This window comes from Sphaerodactylus townsendi, linkage group LG03, assembly GCF_021028975.2.
Source record: "Sphaerodactylus townsendi isolate TG3544 linkage group LG03, MPM_Stown_v2.3, whole genome shotgun sequence".
NCBI classification, from domain to species: domain Eukaryota; kingdom Metazoa; phylum Chordata; class Lepidosauria; order Squamata; family Sphaerodactylidae; genus Sphaerodactylus; species Sphaerodactylus townsendi.
In genome coordinates this window covers 21,977,495-21,994,601 of record NC_059427.1, presented here as the reverse complement: position 1 = coordinate 21,994,601, position 17,107 = coordinate 21,977,495, and the positions used below count along the sequence as shown (strand labels likewise).

The following is a 17,107-nucleotide window of genomic DNA, read 5'->3' as shown; positions in this document are numbered from 1 at the left end:
TCAAGCATCCTCCAAAAGTCCTGAAAAATCATGCTAGGGCTTATTTTCAGGGTGGGCCATATTTTCGGGGAAACAGGGTACTAAAATCAACTGACCTAGACTGGAGTAACTTTGAACAGGACTCTGCTTTCAAATGTAGTAACTTGGCATGATGCTTTGTTAAGAAAAAAGCATTAGTTTCTAAAGATCCATTATTCCCCAGGGACATGTACAACTGAAACCAGCAAAATGGTTTCGCAGCTTTGCAGCTGGGCAGAGTTAAGCTAGTGACACTCTACCCAACCGTGTGTAGTTCCAAAGAGATCAGAAACGTCCATATAATATGCAGAACCTAGCTTGTGTGAAAATCTTGATTTCTGGGTTACATGGGAACAAATATAGGAGGTGAGGAAGAGCGGGTTAACCAAAGAACTTTAACTCTGTATTAACCAGTCAGCCCTAATAATGAAATTTTCAGTTTTGTGTTGGATCTATGGGCAGCCCAATTCAACAACATCACACTAGGCCAGGGGTAGGGAACCTTTAACACTCAAAGAGCCATTTGGACCCATTTTCCACGGGAAAAGAAAACACTTGGAGCCGCAAATAATTTTTGACATTTAAAATAAAGATAACACTGTATATATTGGGTTTTTTTACCTTTTACTCCGCTCATTCTGAGAAGCGCATGGATGCGGCAAGGATGGGGCCAGCGGCTCGGCCTCGCTGGCTGCCGGGAAAGCGCCCGCCCCGCTCCAACGGGGCAGGCGAGAGGGGAAGCCCGTGGCACGGCCCAGCCGGCTGTGGGCAAGGATGGGGCCAGCGGCTCGGCTCATGGAGCCGCAGTGCAAGGGCAGAAGAGCCGCATGCGGCTCTCGAGCCGCAGGTTCCCTACCCCTGCACTAGGCTCAGATACTGTTGCAGGAGTTTGGCTAATATGGAGTCCAAAACTATCTTTTATGTTTGCCTTCCCTCTAGACCAGCTCAAGACTGAGGCAAACCTTAAACCTGATGTGGGCTCTTCCAGAAACAACTGGGGTTCAGGATTCAGGACTGGAGAATGTCAAGGCAGGCTCCTCTGGAATGACTGGACCGGACTACACCTATGCCACCAAGTAAAGTCAGTCTCCTCAAAAACTCCGATACTGCTGCCGCAGCCTGATTTGCTCCAATTAATTTTGTAATTTGACCAATCTCCGAGCTGGAGAAACTATTGCATTGGTGATGAGATCAAAAGTTTTGGATGGGGAAAAAGACAAATAGCCAGACCATTAACTATACATAGGAGTTTGTTTTTACCTCTGTTGCCATTAATCCCTTGAATCTATTAGCCTTCCATTAAATTTAATAAAACTTTAATCCTCCCTCCAGTGGCGGAGCTACCAGGGGACAGGGGGTGCACCATGCACCGGGCGCACAGCTTTGGGTCACGTGGAGGGGGTGGAAAATCCCCCTGGCCCCTCCCCCTTCCTCCTGCAGCGCCCCCCCCCCCCACACTTACTTTAGCAAACCGAGCAGGCTGGAGTACAGGCCTGCCTGTTCCCTTCCAGGCTGCAAAGGACCGGGTGGGAACTACATTTCCCAGGAGACCCTGGGAAATGTAGTTTCCACCAGAACAGGCAGGCCTGTTCTCCAGCCTGCTCAATCTGCTAAAGTGGGGAGGGGGGGTGCCGCCAGGGGAGGGGCAAAAAAGCCACCCAGCTATGCCTCTGCCCCCCCCCCAAAAAACAACCCCGTGCCATGGTAACCGAAAATGGATTGTCCAAAGCCAAGGCTTTATCAGAGCCCTGGTAGAAGAGGTCACGCCCCTCCCTCCTGATGTGGCTTTTTTGGCCCTGGCCCCAACCTGGTGGAATTCTCTGTCCAGCAAAACCCAGGCCCTGCGGAATCTTTTGCCTTTCCACAAGGCCTGTGAGACGGAGCTGTTCCACCAGGGATATGGTTGAGGCAGCTACGGTTTTCCATCAGCCTGGTCTCCACCTCCCCATCCATTTTCCCCTCCTAGAACATATCCTGAATATTGTTACCATCAGGTTTATAGCACAGGTGTTAAAATATATTTAAACTTTTGTTTTATGCAGTTATTGGAATCTGTTGGAAGCCTCCCTGTGCCCATCGGAGGAAAGGCAGAATAATAAAACTAATAAATAAATCAAATAATCCAAATACCTTTTTTGTTTTGGGGTACTTGACTGTGACCCGGTTGGCCTGGGATCCTGGAACTGCAGCCACAGCCGGGTCAGAGCCAGACAGCTGCTTCCCTTCTCCTGGACCCTCTGTGCTGCTGACTTCCGCCACTGCCACGGTGCTCACGCAGCTCCCTTCCTCCGGCGCAGCCTGCGTGAGCTCAGCCTGCTGGGCACTGGCTTGCTTTTGCCTTCTCAGCCGCTGCGCCGAACTGCTCCGGTAGCGAGAAAACCGGCTCTTGGGACGCGGCCTTGTTGGTTTGGATGGTGCTGGTTTAGAAGTTGGCTTGTCTGCAGCAGTCTCCTGCAACATAATTACACATACGCCCACACCCGGGGTAAGGTTTGGATTGGTTAAGAAGCTTCCTCACTCCTTTACCCTTAAGCTGACAGAAAAAACAGGTGAGTTCTGGCTATACAGGCAGGCTTCGTCCCAGAAGGAACCATGACCCTGGGAAAAGTGCCCTCAACTTGTATCTTGATGTGACGCTTCTTCCAGTACGCTGCTTCCTTCCCTGCTTTTGAAGCTCTTCCAAGAAGAGGCCAACGTATATTCTGAGCCCAAGAAAAGAGTTATCCAAGGGCACAAGGATACAATGCTGCCTGTTTGAACAGCTGTGTTGATTCCTAGCCTTTGCTGGCCGCCATTCAACACCACCACTTGAACAGTCTTCCCTTTCTCTCCCAGCTAGCCAGCCAGAACTAGCCGACTTTCAAGTCAAGCGCAGGCATGGTGACACTAAGTGTTCACCCCTGCCTACCACCACCGCAGCACCACGATGGCGGCTCACAACACTAGGTAGGACTACCAGAAATAAGATCTGCTCTGCTGGGTCAAGCCCATCATGACATCATGTCTCCCGGTGACTGTCAGGCACATAGGAACGTTCCCATGCATACTGTGATAGCAACAATCACCACCAGCTCCTGGCAGCCAGAACAGGGTATTGCACATTTGGCCACCAAGGCTAAAAGGAATGTCAATACTTGAAACAAAAAAAGTAACCAACAGACTTTCAGATCCTCTGAAGATGCCAGCCACAGGTGCAGGCGAAACGTCAGGAGAGAAGGCTGCCAGAACACGGCCATACAGCCCGGAAACCACACAGCACCCCACTAACCAACAGACTGTCCAACACACTCAAGTGATTTCGTGTTAACTCCACAAAAGCCCAGGGTTAAATCTCTGCCGTTCCACCATTTCCTCTTACCCCAGCCTGTGAAGACCTCCGGGTATTCACTCCAGTGCTGACACACGGAGGGGTAACTGGGGCAGGAGGGTTTAAAGCCAAACTGCTTTCTTCGGTTTCATTTGGCTCCGATTTTACTTCCTCCGGTTCTGGCGTCTCGGCGGTCACCACCACTTCTGCGTCGGTGCTGCTCCGGTCTGACGGTAGGTCTCTTCTTCGCTTTCGCTTCTCCAGGTTTTCAAAGACGTGCATGATGGCTTCTGCTTTCCTATCTTCTCGAGACTGGACGACAGAAATGGAAATTAGCATCCGAAGAACAGCCACGGGCGGGACAGAAAACAAAATGGAGGGGAAAAGAGGACAGTAGCAAGCCCTTTAAGGAGTTTCCAGAGTCCCAATCTGTTAGGTGTTTTTTTTTTTTTTAACAAAGGAATATTAGCTCCTGAACTCACAAAATTAAGGTTGGCTGAATTAACACACATTGAGCTACTGGGCAAAAAGTGTTGTCCAATACAGAAGCCAAATCTGAATTAGACTGCAGGTTCACATGACAAATATTCCTAGACATTAATTACTATAATGTATGATAGCTGTTCATTCACTCACAGAAAAGCTAGGGTTTTGCCTTCCCCTTCCTTTCCTCATCCAGCCTCAATTGTGTCTTCCCTCTGGATATTTTGTTCTAGCTTTTGTTGCCATTTTAATCCATGGTGAATATTCTGGGGTTTGTTTTTTTCAATAAAACTGCTAGTTTGTTAAAGGCTAGGATACGAAACACTGGAGAGATCTGAAGCGCCCAGTTTCCCAGCTCACAGAAGACTCGGATGGGAGATCTGATGAATGTTTTAGTAAGAGTAAAAAACAGGAGGCTAGAAGGGTAAAATACACCACTTCAAAGGTGACAGAAATGTTATTGGGACACAGATTTTTATGGCTTACTAGCGTACCCGGCCTCGTGTTGCTGTGGCTCAGATTACCTCCGCGTTTCCCGAGGAGGGCAAGCTCGCTTCCTCCTTCTGCCCCTCCACCCGCGCTTCCCTCCGCCAGCGGCCACCTGACCTTTTTCCCCCCCCCCCCCCCCAGCGCCACTCATCTCAGGACCAGGACTGGGTCCAATCGCCTGGGCCTCCGCGTCTTCCTACGGCGGCCGGCTCGCTTCCTCCTTCCGGCACTCCGCTCGTGCCTTCCTGTTGCGGAGGACCCCTGACTGTCTCCAAACGGCTCAGAGGAGTCGCGCATGCGCACCGGATGCCACCCCTGCCTATCGGATTTACCTGCCTCAGGTGTGGTACCTGAGGCTTCCAAGGAGCGGAAAACATGCTCGCACGGATGAGCAGCGTTCCCTGAAAGTTTCAGGGCGTTTGCTCCAACAGTTCATGAGTTAGACCGTGAGTAACAAACGCACGGTTAGCTTTTTATATATATAGATGAGACAAGTAGGACAATGGTGAGCGATTCGGAGAAGCTTCTGCCAAGGGAACTTTTTAGAACAAAGTTAAGCGACTGGCTCTTTAGAAAAGGAATCCGCTCACCCAGCTTTTTCTCAGCACATGAGAGCAGAGTTCTCATTTGGGTCAGACTAACAACCCACCGAAGGATGATCTTTTTTATTCTATTTTTTTGCTAGGGAAGTTTTCTCGTCATCTGTTCCCTCGTAGATCTGGCATGCAAGCCCTGATACAGACCAGGCAACGGAGGCTTTATACTTGCTATAATACTGAGGGTCAAGCGCTATGGAAATAAATGCATCCTGCCAGATCAATACATTTCAGTTCCCTTGGCCTTCAATGCCGCCTCCTCCATTCCTGGCCAGCCTCTTCTTAGGCTTAGGATGAACCTTCCCGATTTTTACCAGGCTGGGCAGTTCTGTTTTTGGTGGGCTGCTCCACAGGAAGTCCTTCTTCCACAGGGCTCCCAACCAAGCCTGAGCCCAGCTTCTGCCTCTTCCTTGCCACCCTCACCAACACTTTTGCACTTTCCTGCTATTTCTCCTGCAGCCACCGTTGGCTCAGGCCTGGGTGCCAAACTCTTCTCCAAAGCTTCATATTTACTACTTGTGTGATGCTACAAGTAGCCTGTGGCATGGCTGTGCCCACAAGCGCCAGCCAATCTACACTCGAGGTCCCCTTTCTCTTACACCAGTGGTTCCCAAATGGTATTCCAGGGAACCCACAAGTTGCTTAGAAGCTTACCAAATGAAGAGATCTGAAACGGTGGCCCACAGACTGATGTGGCTTGCCCATTGCAACTGAAAATTAATAGCCCTGGGTGACTTCCCTTTTTATCACATGGCGTCAGTTCAAACAGAGGACTGGTGAGGCCCAACACATTGAGTCTAGTTTTCTGTACGAACAGAGTGTGCACTCTTATTAACATGCTCAAGGACCTTCTGCAATGCGCTGACACTCAGGGGTCCATGGCGGACAAGCTGATGCGATCCTCTGAACACACAACCAATTTCTAGGACCGTTAAACCAGCTGCTACCACTAGGAACAGCAGCAAGGAAGTGATGACATCAGGGTGGAGGATCAGACCGGCCAACTTAGGAATACCATGCGGGGGTAAGTTATGAGAAGCTTTCTTCTAGCAGGAGAGTTCATATTGCAGCACAAGCAGCAGTTGAACGGGAAAAGGTACTTGCCCGCCTGCTCTGCATGAGGCCACCCTGCTCATCCGCAGCTGCTTCTTTCTCCTCCTCTGGCTTTTCCTCTTTGTCTGCAACCTGAAAGGCACAAGAGCAGAATTCAATAGCAGTCAGTACTGCCAAAAAGGGACATGAGATAATTAGTGAGAAATGTCAGCACCCAGCTTTGCCTGGAGAATTACTCCCTCCAGGAAGCGGTGAAGTCCTCTGGAGTTGGGGACCAAACAGCCAGCACTTTAGGATCTCACGGACTTTACCTCATTATCACTGGCTGCAGTAAGTCCCTCGGGGACCTCCTCTGCCTGTGGATTACTGTTCTCATCTGACGCGGCGTCACGCTGCTCCAGCTCCTTCCGACGGGCTTTCCGACGCCTGGTCTCTGCTCCGATCAAAGTGTCTAGAATAGGTGGAGGTAGCTGGTCTATAGCGTTTGGGCTTCGTTTCTGAACGGGACAATTCCGGTTCCCCTTGTGACAGGCACAATCCACTTTATAGTTGCTGCTCCCCCCACAAAAAGAGACACAGTATTAGTATCATTCTTCATTTCTCAGAGGCATCCGTTGTCTTGTGTTCAGCATACAGGAACGACACGAGGGCGTATTCCCGCTGTGCCTTCATCATACAGGAAGGTGAATAAGCAGCCAAAAAAGGGGAAGGCACACACGAGGAACACAGAAGAGCCCTGCTGAATCAGACCAGTGGTCCTTCTAGTCCAGTCTCTTCTTTCACACAGTAGCCAACCAGTTGCCCTGGGAGGAAAACAGGGCACAAAGGACGAGGCTCTCCGCCCGCTGCAATCTCCCAAGCACGGGCAATCAGCAGTCTGCTGCTTGTGGATATGGAGGTGCTTTTCTCCTGACTACAGCCAGTGATAAGCAAGGGGCATCAGCAGAACTCACCAGACGTTGTATTCGTAGTCAAAGGCAATTGTGACCTCCACATCCTTGGCAATGGATGTAACAGCGTATATACATAGGTGAATCATCCCATCAGCTATCACGTGACGAACCTTCAACACAAACACAAATCTTCAACACCAACAGAACTGCCAGCACACCAAAAACAGATGCCACACTGCAGCAGTGAACGTCTTAACGACAAAAGAAAAGTCAAGCCGGATCAGACCAAGACCCATCGCGTCCGGCAGCCTGTTCACAAAGCGGCCAACCAGGCGCCTCTAGGAAGCACACAAGCAAGGCAACTGTAGGAGCAACATCCCACCTGTGTTCCACGGTACCTAATATAAGAAGCCTGTTCCTCTGATATTGAAGAGAAGAAAGGAAAGCAGAGATGACTTAGACCAGGGGTCTGCAACCAATTGGCCATGCTGGCAGGGGCTGATGGGAATTGTAGTCCATGAACATCTGGAGAGCCACAGGTTGCAGACCCCTGACTTAGACACTCTAGAGCACAGGTGTCAAACTCGCAGCCCTCTGGATGTTATGGACTACAGTTCCCACAATCCCCTGCCAGCATTATGCTGGCAGGGGATTATGGGAACTGTAGTCCATAACATCTGGAGGGGCGCGAGTTTGACACCTATGATCTAGAGCCTGAATAATCTGACCATTCAGACAGATACGCTCAAGAACGAAGATCATATTTCACCAAAAGGAAGGCAATCCTTATGTAAGATAAGTCCCTTTTAAAAAAGTTACACACAAAATTAATCTGAATGTGAATTTAAAATTGTGTCCGTTCTGTCCCCGCCCCCAGTGCCCCTTTTCTGGAAGGCCCATCTAGTCTTCCGTTCAGGTAAGTAGGATAATTTGCCATGCCACAGTATTGGATTTTTGCCACTGCGGGAGGATATGCAGCATACATGACTAGTTTCCACGCATGCCAAAATGTTGTATGTTTACCTCTGCATTTGGTGTGCAGGAGCGCCTGATGAATCTGGCATCATTGCCGAAAGTGCGAGCGTCTACGCACATCTCAACGCTACTGAACTTGGAGTAAAACAGCACAAAGGGATACGGCCTGAGAAAACAAGCAAAGCACATGAAATCCTCATGCAAGGGATAACCAACATGACCCTGCCTCCACGAGCCTTAGAAAGATCACTGCCTACATATTTCATTTATGAGGCTCCCGTACCACACGGAGGTAAGCCGTGACTGAAGCAAACTTTTCCAGAAACACACTCCCCCTCCAGGGATGCACTCTGTATTTTTTCTTGAAATCAGCCCCAGAAATACATCAGGCCTACGAAGTGCCCCAGTCCTGCCGACCGTTTGGCGCTCTTACTTTTTGAAGAAATGCCCATTGACCTCGAATTGCTGCCGCAGCATCACTTTCCCACGATACTCAATGATAAGGGTGTCAGGAGCCAGATCCCTGGCAGCGCGCAGGATCTTCCGGTGCTTTTGAACTCGGGTCACTCTCCCCAGCTGCAGCTGCGAGGGGAAAGCCAGGAAAACGTGTGAGAATCCAGGCGCCCGCTCCGCTGCGGTCAGCAGCATGTGTCAGGCTGCGTTTCTCAAAGCAGCTGAACACAAGCAAGATCGCTGAGATCTGACCGTATTGATGTCCACCACAATGCGTGAACCAAAGTGGCAGGCATACATGGCTCAAGGAAGCACTGCTGGCTGGAACAGGAAGGTTTTATACCTGAAAAGTATCTTATCTAATGAGCCAGAAAGGAAGACGGGGAGCGAAGGACTGTAGTTTCATACCTCCCTGAGATCACCTTATCTGCTCTCCCCTATGTATAAGCTTGCTTGCATCTAGGAGCAAAAGAGTATCTTTCAAACCTGGGCTTCAGCAATACTCCCACCCTATCACAAAACTGGCTGGACTGACCACCGCTTCTGGGCTTATTTGTTTACCTGCATCTGGGATCCAATGACCGTGTTGTTACAGGCAAGTTCCGTCTTATTGATGGTGTCCAGCACGGCTGCCTTGCCCACAAATTCTTTGTTGGCATTGAGATGGCGTTCTAGCAAGTTCTGCACATCAGCACTGTACTGGTTCGTGAAGGCTTCTTCATACTGATCCGTCCAGAGCCTTATGCGGTTCTCCCAGCCTTCTGCTGTGTTCTCATCTAAGGCGTGGGCTTCTGAAGGAGAGTTCTGCACCCAAAAGGGGGGGGGGAGGTGGGTTCCAGAGCAAATTGAGCCCAAAATGTCCCTAGAAACTAAGCTGACTTAACCGAAGGTATTGTACTTTGGCCACATTATGATAACAAAAAAGTCACTGGAAATGACTATAATGCTAGGAAAGTGTGATGTTAGTAAGACCCAGCATGAGAGAGATCAATTCCATAACGAAGCCATGCGCATCAGGCTGCAAGACCTGAGATGGGTGTTAACCATCGGACGTTTGGGAGGACATTCATTCATAGGGTCGCCGTAAATCAGAAACAACTTGACGGCTTCCACTACCCAGCTGATTGGGTTGGTGGCATCTTTCAGTCTCTCGTACTTTGGTACTTGCTTCACAGAGCTCAAATAAATGGTAAGTGGCACGGGAGTGCTTTTGAGACAGTTCCAACCACATTACACCAAACGATTCAGTGTTGCATCATCTACCAGTGATTTCTAAGAGTTTTCCCTTCTCTTAAAAGGGACAGGGAAAGAGTAATCATGTGTTGTCATGCGGAGGTATCACATGCCCAGTCCCCTCCAGGAAATCAGAATAGAGTTCACCAGGCAAGGCCCAGTCCTGAAACTACTGGCAGCCTACTGAAAGGTGGGCTACGCACCGAGGGCTTTTTTCAGTGGCTATGCTAGGCAGATCAATTACCCTCAGAGCGAGCAGCTCCAGATCGAAGCTGCAGGTGCTCAGAGCTACATACACAGCCCTACTCACCTTCATCCGCAAAGACTTCCGTGAACCTTCTCTAAAAGCCTGTCAGCAAAACAAGACAAATGGCCATCAGTATTCATGCCCTGTAGAGTTGAGTGGTGCCTTCAAACAAAGGCTGCAGTGATGGGAAGGGCTCAAGAAACTGAGTATGCATAAGGCGGGAATTGGGATTTATCTGAGCACACTCTCGGCAGCAGACTCCCTGAAGGCTGCTGCTGCTGCTTCCATACTTCCGCCAGTGGCCAAGCATTGATTTTCTCCATTTCACTTGCACTGAAGCTCAGCCAAATGATGTTCCTCCAGGGAAGGGGTGTGGGGTGGGGGGGTTGAGATCAATCAGGCAAGGAAAGCCTGCAAGCACTGCAAGGAGGCCACACAGAGCGAACCCACAGCATCGTGCAGATGGTTCATCCCAACACACTTGGACCACAGCAGAAAAAGAAGGCTTCCCCTTTAAAAAGTCCTCTGCATCAAACAGCCCTTCCAGATGTTGGGGAGAATGTCCCCCACAAGCTGCCATCCTGCCTGAGAAAAGGAAAACCCCACACTGGCCCATTCACTTCCCAGCAAGAAGTCGAATAATAGGCGACCCCTGAAGCATGCAGAAGCTGACCGGTTCTGCAATATTGCTGCATTTAAACTCAGGCTAAAGTCTGTGACTGACAGCCCTTCAGATCTGAAGCCTGGCATTTTCTCGCAGGGACCAAACGGTTGGGTGGCAGGAAGTGGAGGAAAGGCCAGATGTGAGGTCGGTATGGGGAAAAACACCCTTATTTTAAAAAGACTGCCCCCCATTTCCAAACTGCCAAGTACTCACACTTCCTCTCAATGTGTGCGCTGTTTAACGAGGATGTTAAAAGTGACTGACTTTTTACCAAGTAATTGTGTAAAAGGCTGCTCATATCTACGTAAAATAGGCACAGAGTACCCCCCCCAAAAAAACCTGATAGCTGAAAATTCAGAGATTCCTCTCTCCCCCATGCTACAGGGACTAGATCACGGGCGGCCAACCTATGGCGCTCCAGATGTTCATGGACTATAATTCCCATCAGCCCCCTGCCACCATGGCCAACTGGCCATGGTGGCAGGGGCTGATGGTATTTGTAGTCCATGCTGGCAGGGGCTGATGGGAATTTGTAGTCCATGCACATCTGGAGGCCATGCACATCAGCAGGCCGTGCTGGCAGGGGCTGATGGGAATTGTAGTCCATGCACATCTGGAGCGCCATAGGTTGGCCACCTCTGGTCTAGATGATCTAGAGACAGGGTGGTAGTATTTTACAGTGGTAGTATTTTACCTTTTACAGTGGTAGTATTTTACAGGGTGGTAGTATTTTACAGTGGTAGTAGTATTTTACAGTGAGTGGGCTCAACATCAGGCCCAAGATGAGCCTCCCAGTGGCCGCCCTGGTAATATCTGTCTGCAGCATGTCACCACTCAAGAAACAAGGAGCCATTCACATGTCCTCATAGGACAGTGGTGGTGAACCTTTGGCACTCCAGATGTTATGGACTACAATTCCCATCAGCCCCTGACAGCATGGCCAATTGACCATGCTTGCAGGGGCTGATGGGAATTGTAGTCCATAACATCTGGAATGCCAAAGGTTCGCCACCACGGTCATAGGAGAATAAGATCTGGACATTAGCAAGCAGGAAAGAAATGGAAAGCTGCCAGGCTGCTCTTGACAAGGCCTGCTGGCCTGAACTGCTCACAGCTATTCCCATTGACACACACACACCTTGATTTTTTTGGCCTTTGGAGCAGTGCGTGCTCTCTCCGTATTCCTTTTCCTCTTCTTGGGCTTGGTTCTGCAGACCCGATTTACTGTCAGGGTGATGCTCGTGGGGGTGTGCTGCGTAGCTGTGTACAACACTGTGGATGGAGACAGCTCCTCGTCCCAGCTCTCAGTCGCACTGCTGTCTCCTCCTGTGGTGAGAAAGGCCGCGTTGGCAGCTTCCCCTTTGCTCTGAATTAAACCTTTCCCTGCCAAAAAGGCCAGTGGGCAATGCACTCCTCACCCAGAAAAGCCTGGAAAAACCAGCCACTTCTTGCAGTGACCAGTTGATTTCTCAATGGGACTACCCTAAGTTTTCAAGATCCAAAAGGAAGCTGGGCAAGAGCACAAGGTAGTAGCCAGTACCACTGCAGAAATTAGTTATTAGAGGCATTAGGCCAAACTTAACCCTGCATCTGGACACTTGATCCCTCCAGTCCTAAAAGCCTGTTGACAACAGCTGGCTCTGAACGCACCTGACACGTTATCTTGCTTCCGGCGGTGAAGCCTGATCACTTTTCCCCTGCCGATACCCCTGCAAGAGGAGGAAAGATACCTGAAACTTGCACCGTTAAGAGCCACACAGCTTAAAAATAAATTTGGACTGTCTCAGTCTTTGGTTTTCAGTGGCATATCAGGTGATTAGACCTTCAAACGTTAAATAAACTGAATGTATCCACAGTCCAAAGCCATATGTTCAGCGAATAATGGATTTTGCAACAAATGCAGCATCCAGGTCCCCAGCTTTCAGATTTAAATTAATAGCCCGTATAATTTTAGAGATAACCTGAAAGAGAAGGCAGGCAGTATCAGTTCAACCCTTCAAGTCTAATGGCTGGGAGGGGCTTCAAAAAGTCAAATCCAGCTGCATCCTCTGGATGGCTACAGCCAGCCTACACCTGATCGGTCCTATCTCCCCTTCACAATCTCTACCCATCACTGTAAGAGGCTCACTTTCAAACAAGCTTCTATCAGACGTTCCACAGTTTGACCATCTATTTGGTTGGTGCAAACAACATTCCGACTATCTGGCATGTGCACAATACACCTTCTGTCTGCAGAGACCAGGCAGGAGGCAACCAGAAACAGGGCTTTTTCAGTGGTGACTCCTCACCTCTTAAAGACCCCCCCCCCTCTTCCCTTTTGTGATCTCTTTGGTTGATTCTCCTCAACAAGTAAATCAACTAATACATGTATTTGGGTTTTGATTACCTTTTATAATGTAGCTTGTTGAGTTGTGACCAATGTTACTTTGCCACGTTGCATAGCGATACAATAACGGCTGAGCCGACAAGAGGGTAAAGAACGGCAGTGAGGGCTACACTGAGCCACCGAAAGCCTCCTTCAATCTGCCACCCCTCCCTGCCCTGGACAGAGAATCAAGAGACCTCACCTGCACTTCTCGCATTTGATGAGGAAGCCTTCCTGGGAGAGGCTGCAGTGGCACCAGCTGGGGATGGACTCGGACTCTGAGGAGCTCTCTGTATCCCCAGAATTCTCCTCATCGTGCGAGTGGAGGCCATTCAGTTCTGCACGGGGGATGATGGTCTGGACAGGGGGAGAAGCAGGAGGGGTCGGAGGAGGAGGGGCTCCGTAATTATGATCCTGAAAACAAACGTTTTGCATCAGTGCGATTTTGGACAGGGGAAGGAGGGAAAGGAGACGGCTTTCCACGGCTCGGGAGCCTTTGTGAAAAGCCAAAATTACACTCAGCATACAGAAATCTGATTTCAAGCTAACACAGCAAGGACTTGCAAGATATACTAGAACTCCCCCACAAGACTGATTTTTTTCTTGGTCCAACTGCTCTGTCCAACTTCTCATCAGAGTCCTCGATCCCAGGGGATCACAGTATACTCTACTTGCAAAGTATCTTCCCTCAAAGTGACACTGTACACAATTACAGACGGTATTCAGCACTATAGATATAAAAGTTTGGTGGGGGGAACAATCCCCTCCCCAAGGAGGATTTTTCAGATGCCCAATTTCAATGCCCAATTCTTGCCTTCCCTGAGATGTTCTACAACTTTTTTGAAGTGCGGCGGGACACAGTACTCCAAACATGACTTATAAGAAGTGAAAATTCGGTGGACTAGATAACGTTGTTCCTAGACAAGCTAAAAATCACATTAGCCTTTTTTTGCAGTCAGATCACACTGCCGGCTCATTATTAGCTTGTGATCGACAGCTCCCTGAGCACAACAGTTCCAGTGTCAGAAGAGGATTTGGGAGACCTGGATTCAAATCCCCACTCTCCCATGAAGCCACTTGAACATGGGCTGATCCCTCTTTGTCAAGACTCACGTACCTCACAAGGCAGTTGTCAGGATAAAACGAGGAAAGGCGAGGCAAGTATGCCACCCTGACTTCCCTGAAAGGAGGACTGGATAAACCTGGGAAAGATCCTTCTCATCTGTTTTTCTGTCGAACTAGGTGCCCCCCATCCCACACCAGTATATTTTATTCTAAGTTTCTATCTGTGGTATCAACTGATTTACCCTGGTTCTGTGTCATCTGCACATTAAATAAGTACTATTTCCAGCTCTTCCATGTCATCAATAAAAACGTTCCAGTCCAGGATACAGCTCTGCGGAACCCCACTCAAGACCACCACCCCCAATGATAAAGTGCCACTGATGAATACTAAGTACATTTTCCAACCAGCTATGAATCCACTTGAACCATCGAACTTGCATTTAATAGCTGTACATTTAACAGATTTTTTAAAAAATCAAACTGTTGCAGAACTCTTGAGCAGCATCAGACACACACGGAGGTGTCCTTTCACCTTCCTGCCCCACCACATTTTTACAAAAAGCTGTCTGCAAACACACAAAAAGCTCCCAGTACCAGAAATTCAGTTCCCATAGGCCACTTGGCAATGCAGCCGTCCTCCAAGATATACAGCTCAAGCCTGCACAAGGTGGCAGAGGTTAAAAAAAATGCAGTTTGCTGCAGACAACAGGGACGGTACTCACTGCATAAGGCAGCCCTCGGTAGCTGTGCCTCTGGGAGGCCCCGTAGCCGTGACTCGAGTACACATTCTTCTCACCAACAGCTGGGCTAGCTTCCACAGACTCTGGGCTGTGCAAAGGGCCAAGAGCAAAACCAATCAGTACAGGAAATCGTGGTCTTTGCAAATAATTAGCCAGGTCTCAAACCTTTTCTCTCGGGCCATACAGGACAGCGAAGAATGGACATACCTTAGGGCGGCCGGGGTGGGGTGGGGATGGGAATGGAGGTATGAAAGCAGCATGAAGGCAGTGACTGCACCAAAAGAAGCGTATAACTGCGTCACGTGACTGACCGGCAGAGTGGAAAAGAACCAAGCCCAGCTGGCGAAGCGCTGCCTACTTGTGTAAGGGATACCCTGAATAAGCAGCTTGGCGAGCCTCGCTTCAGCACGGGATGGCAAGGGGAGAAAAAGCCGCAGACAAGCTGGCAAACCACCTTCCTAGATTTCAAGCTACCCGTCGGCTGACGCCTCTGAGCGGCTCCCTGGATTACCACTAACAACGTTCCCTCTCGTCATCCCCGCTCATTCCAATCAGCTGAAGCTGGCTCCAGAATGACAATGTCTTCCAGGCCACAACATCGCACCGCTTCGCCAACTATTATCCGTTCCTTCATGCAGACACGAGCCTGGACACAGTTTCCCAGTGATGGAGGCTCTTGGGAGCACTTGGCAGGAACGGAGGGACAGGTCGTGCAGTGAGGAGCTGCAAGGATATCTGTGATCTGGACGGGTGACAACTCCAGGAAAACAGCAACACATGCTGCCCGTTTTTGCTTCCTTACGGGAGGCCGTGGGGACAGATCTGGCCGCCCTGCCACTGACTGTGCAGCTTTCCACCACAAGGTGGCAGGAAAAATCAATTCGAAGGACGCGACAAAATGGGCAATTAGTGAAACGCTGCGGGAGTCCTTGTTATAGAAAAGAAAACAGGAAAAGCTTTAAATGATGAAGCCAAGGCCTGGATACCAGAAAGAAAACATGCTCGTTGGGATGGGGAGAGGGAGAAGAAAAGAGAAGAACGCTCAAAGAGGAGAGGGAAGAAGAGTTACTCCTGCAGGCACGCAATTCCTGACCGCCTTCGACTTTTCGCTCAGGAAATCAAGGTCTTCTTTGCCACAGCGGTCAACCTTCAAAGCCTACAGCAGGAAAGAGGATACAAACCTAGCACAGCGTAACACTTGCCCACTTGAAATCCTGCCTCTCTCTGCACACAGGCATTCTCAGCTTGCTATCTGCTGCATTAGATTCAGGGAGAAACCTCTCCAAAGACAATGGAATTGCGAGACTAGCAAGCACTCCACTTATCAAGCTCTGCCTTGAACCTATACATAAAAGCAGCTGCCCCCCACCCCTTCTTCACTCTGATGCTCCAAGTCCCCAGAGCCTGCTCTTGGCAGAGACCCTTCTCCAAAGTGCAGCCTCTGTTTGGTTATGAAGGGCTGGAGGACTTTATTTACCTGATTTCTATCCTTCCATCTCCTACCAAGGCGGGCTGGGAGCAGCTGACATCAGTTTTACAATAAAATCATGGACAGGTTTTGTCTCAAACAGATTGCGTGTCTCAGTGCCGCAAAGCCAACAGGTTGTAAAACCAGTCAAAAGGAAAAGGAGGACACAAAGAGCAAAACGAGAAGAAAGAGAGAAGGGGATGATCAAGTAGGGATCAGCAAGCCCACTTAGCTACCTTTTCAAAGTCATACAGCACAACAAAGCAATACAAACACAGGGATCATTACAGCTGCTTCTCCCCCAACACTCTTAAGACAGGAGGTTCAGCAGCCATCTCAGGCCATATGGCTGAGAACTGCAACGGGACAGTATCATTGACTGTGAACCTGAAGTTTCCTGAAATGAAAGTGGAAGAGCTGGTGCAAAAAACAACACCCAAATAAGACTTGGCTGACCCCAATGGCAGGGGGGAAAACGCCTATCCAGAACAGAACTGACATTTGACCAAAAGGCCTGAAGGACTGATTCCAAACAATGGAAGGACAAGGGTTCTGCAGGGAGCTGAGCATACCCCAGCTGCCCACACATCAACAATGCGTTTTGCACCACAAAATCAGCATGGGAAGTCTGTCTCCACTCCATGTATCTGAATATACAAAGAATGCAAAAGAGGAAGAGATGTCCAATATAGACCAAAGCCCTGCAAAGGAAAGTGAAGCAGCCTCAAATACTGAACAGGTCAGCCAAGCAGTTGGCTGGCCTTCCTGCCCCACTTGTGACAAAATCACTCAAAACAAGGCCATGAACTCAAACAAGGCATAACCCTCTCCTCAGGTCTTGACTCTGCTTGCTGATGAAATCAGCTTGGAAGATTTCCCTCCTGTAAGCACTGCATTAGGGTCCTTTAACTATTGGTTATGGTATATACCACAGGAACATTTCCTGCCAGCCAAAGGGTGGAGGGGAGGGGGTGAGAAACAGAGGCAGAAATACTAATGAGTAAAAATCCACCCAAAAAAATTGTGATGGGAAAATGGCGGGTTCCAGTCTCGATCGG

The 17,107-nt window shown here is 49.4% G+C and overlaps 1 protein-coding gene across 4 annotated transcripts in view; it reads right to left on the bottom strand.

Annotated features, from left to right (window-relative positions):
• Positions 1-17,107, bottom strand: part of SETD5 (SET domain containing 5) — a 74,448-nt gene that overhangs the window by 28,043 nt on the left and 29,298 nt on the right. For 2 of the 4 annotated variants that reach the window (XM_048488132.1, XM_048488133.1), the window contains exons 3-15: positions 14,564-14,669; positions 12,979-13,190; positions 12,062-12,120; positions 11,550-11,737; positions 9,811-9,849; positions 8,829-9,071; positions 8,248-8,396; positions 7,863-7,980; positions 6,900-7,009; positions 6,258-6,498; positions 5,998-6,078; positions 3,377-3,637; positions 2,149-2,469 (exon numbers count right to left, since the gene is read on the bottom strand). In XM_048488132.1, coding sequence (XP_048344089.1) covers positions 2,149-2,469; positions 3,377-3,637; positions 5,998-6,078; positions 6,258-6,498; positions 6,900-7,009; positions 7,863-7,980; positions 8,248-8,396; positions 8,829-9,071; positions 9,811-9,849; positions 11,550-11,737; positions 12,062-12,120; positions 12,979-13,190; positions 14,564-14,669 — 2,128 coding nt within the window. The remainder of the gene's footprint in view (positions 1-2,148; positions 2,470-3,376; positions 3,638-5,997; positions 6,079-6,257; positions 6,499-6,899; positions 7,010-7,862; positions 7,981-8,247; positions 8,397-8,828; positions 9,072-9,810; positions 9,850-11,549; positions 11,738-12,061; positions 12,121-12,978; positions 13,191-14,563; positions 14,670-17,107) is intronic. The other 2 variants (XM_048488134.1, XM_048488135.1) reach the window with 1 other exon arrangement.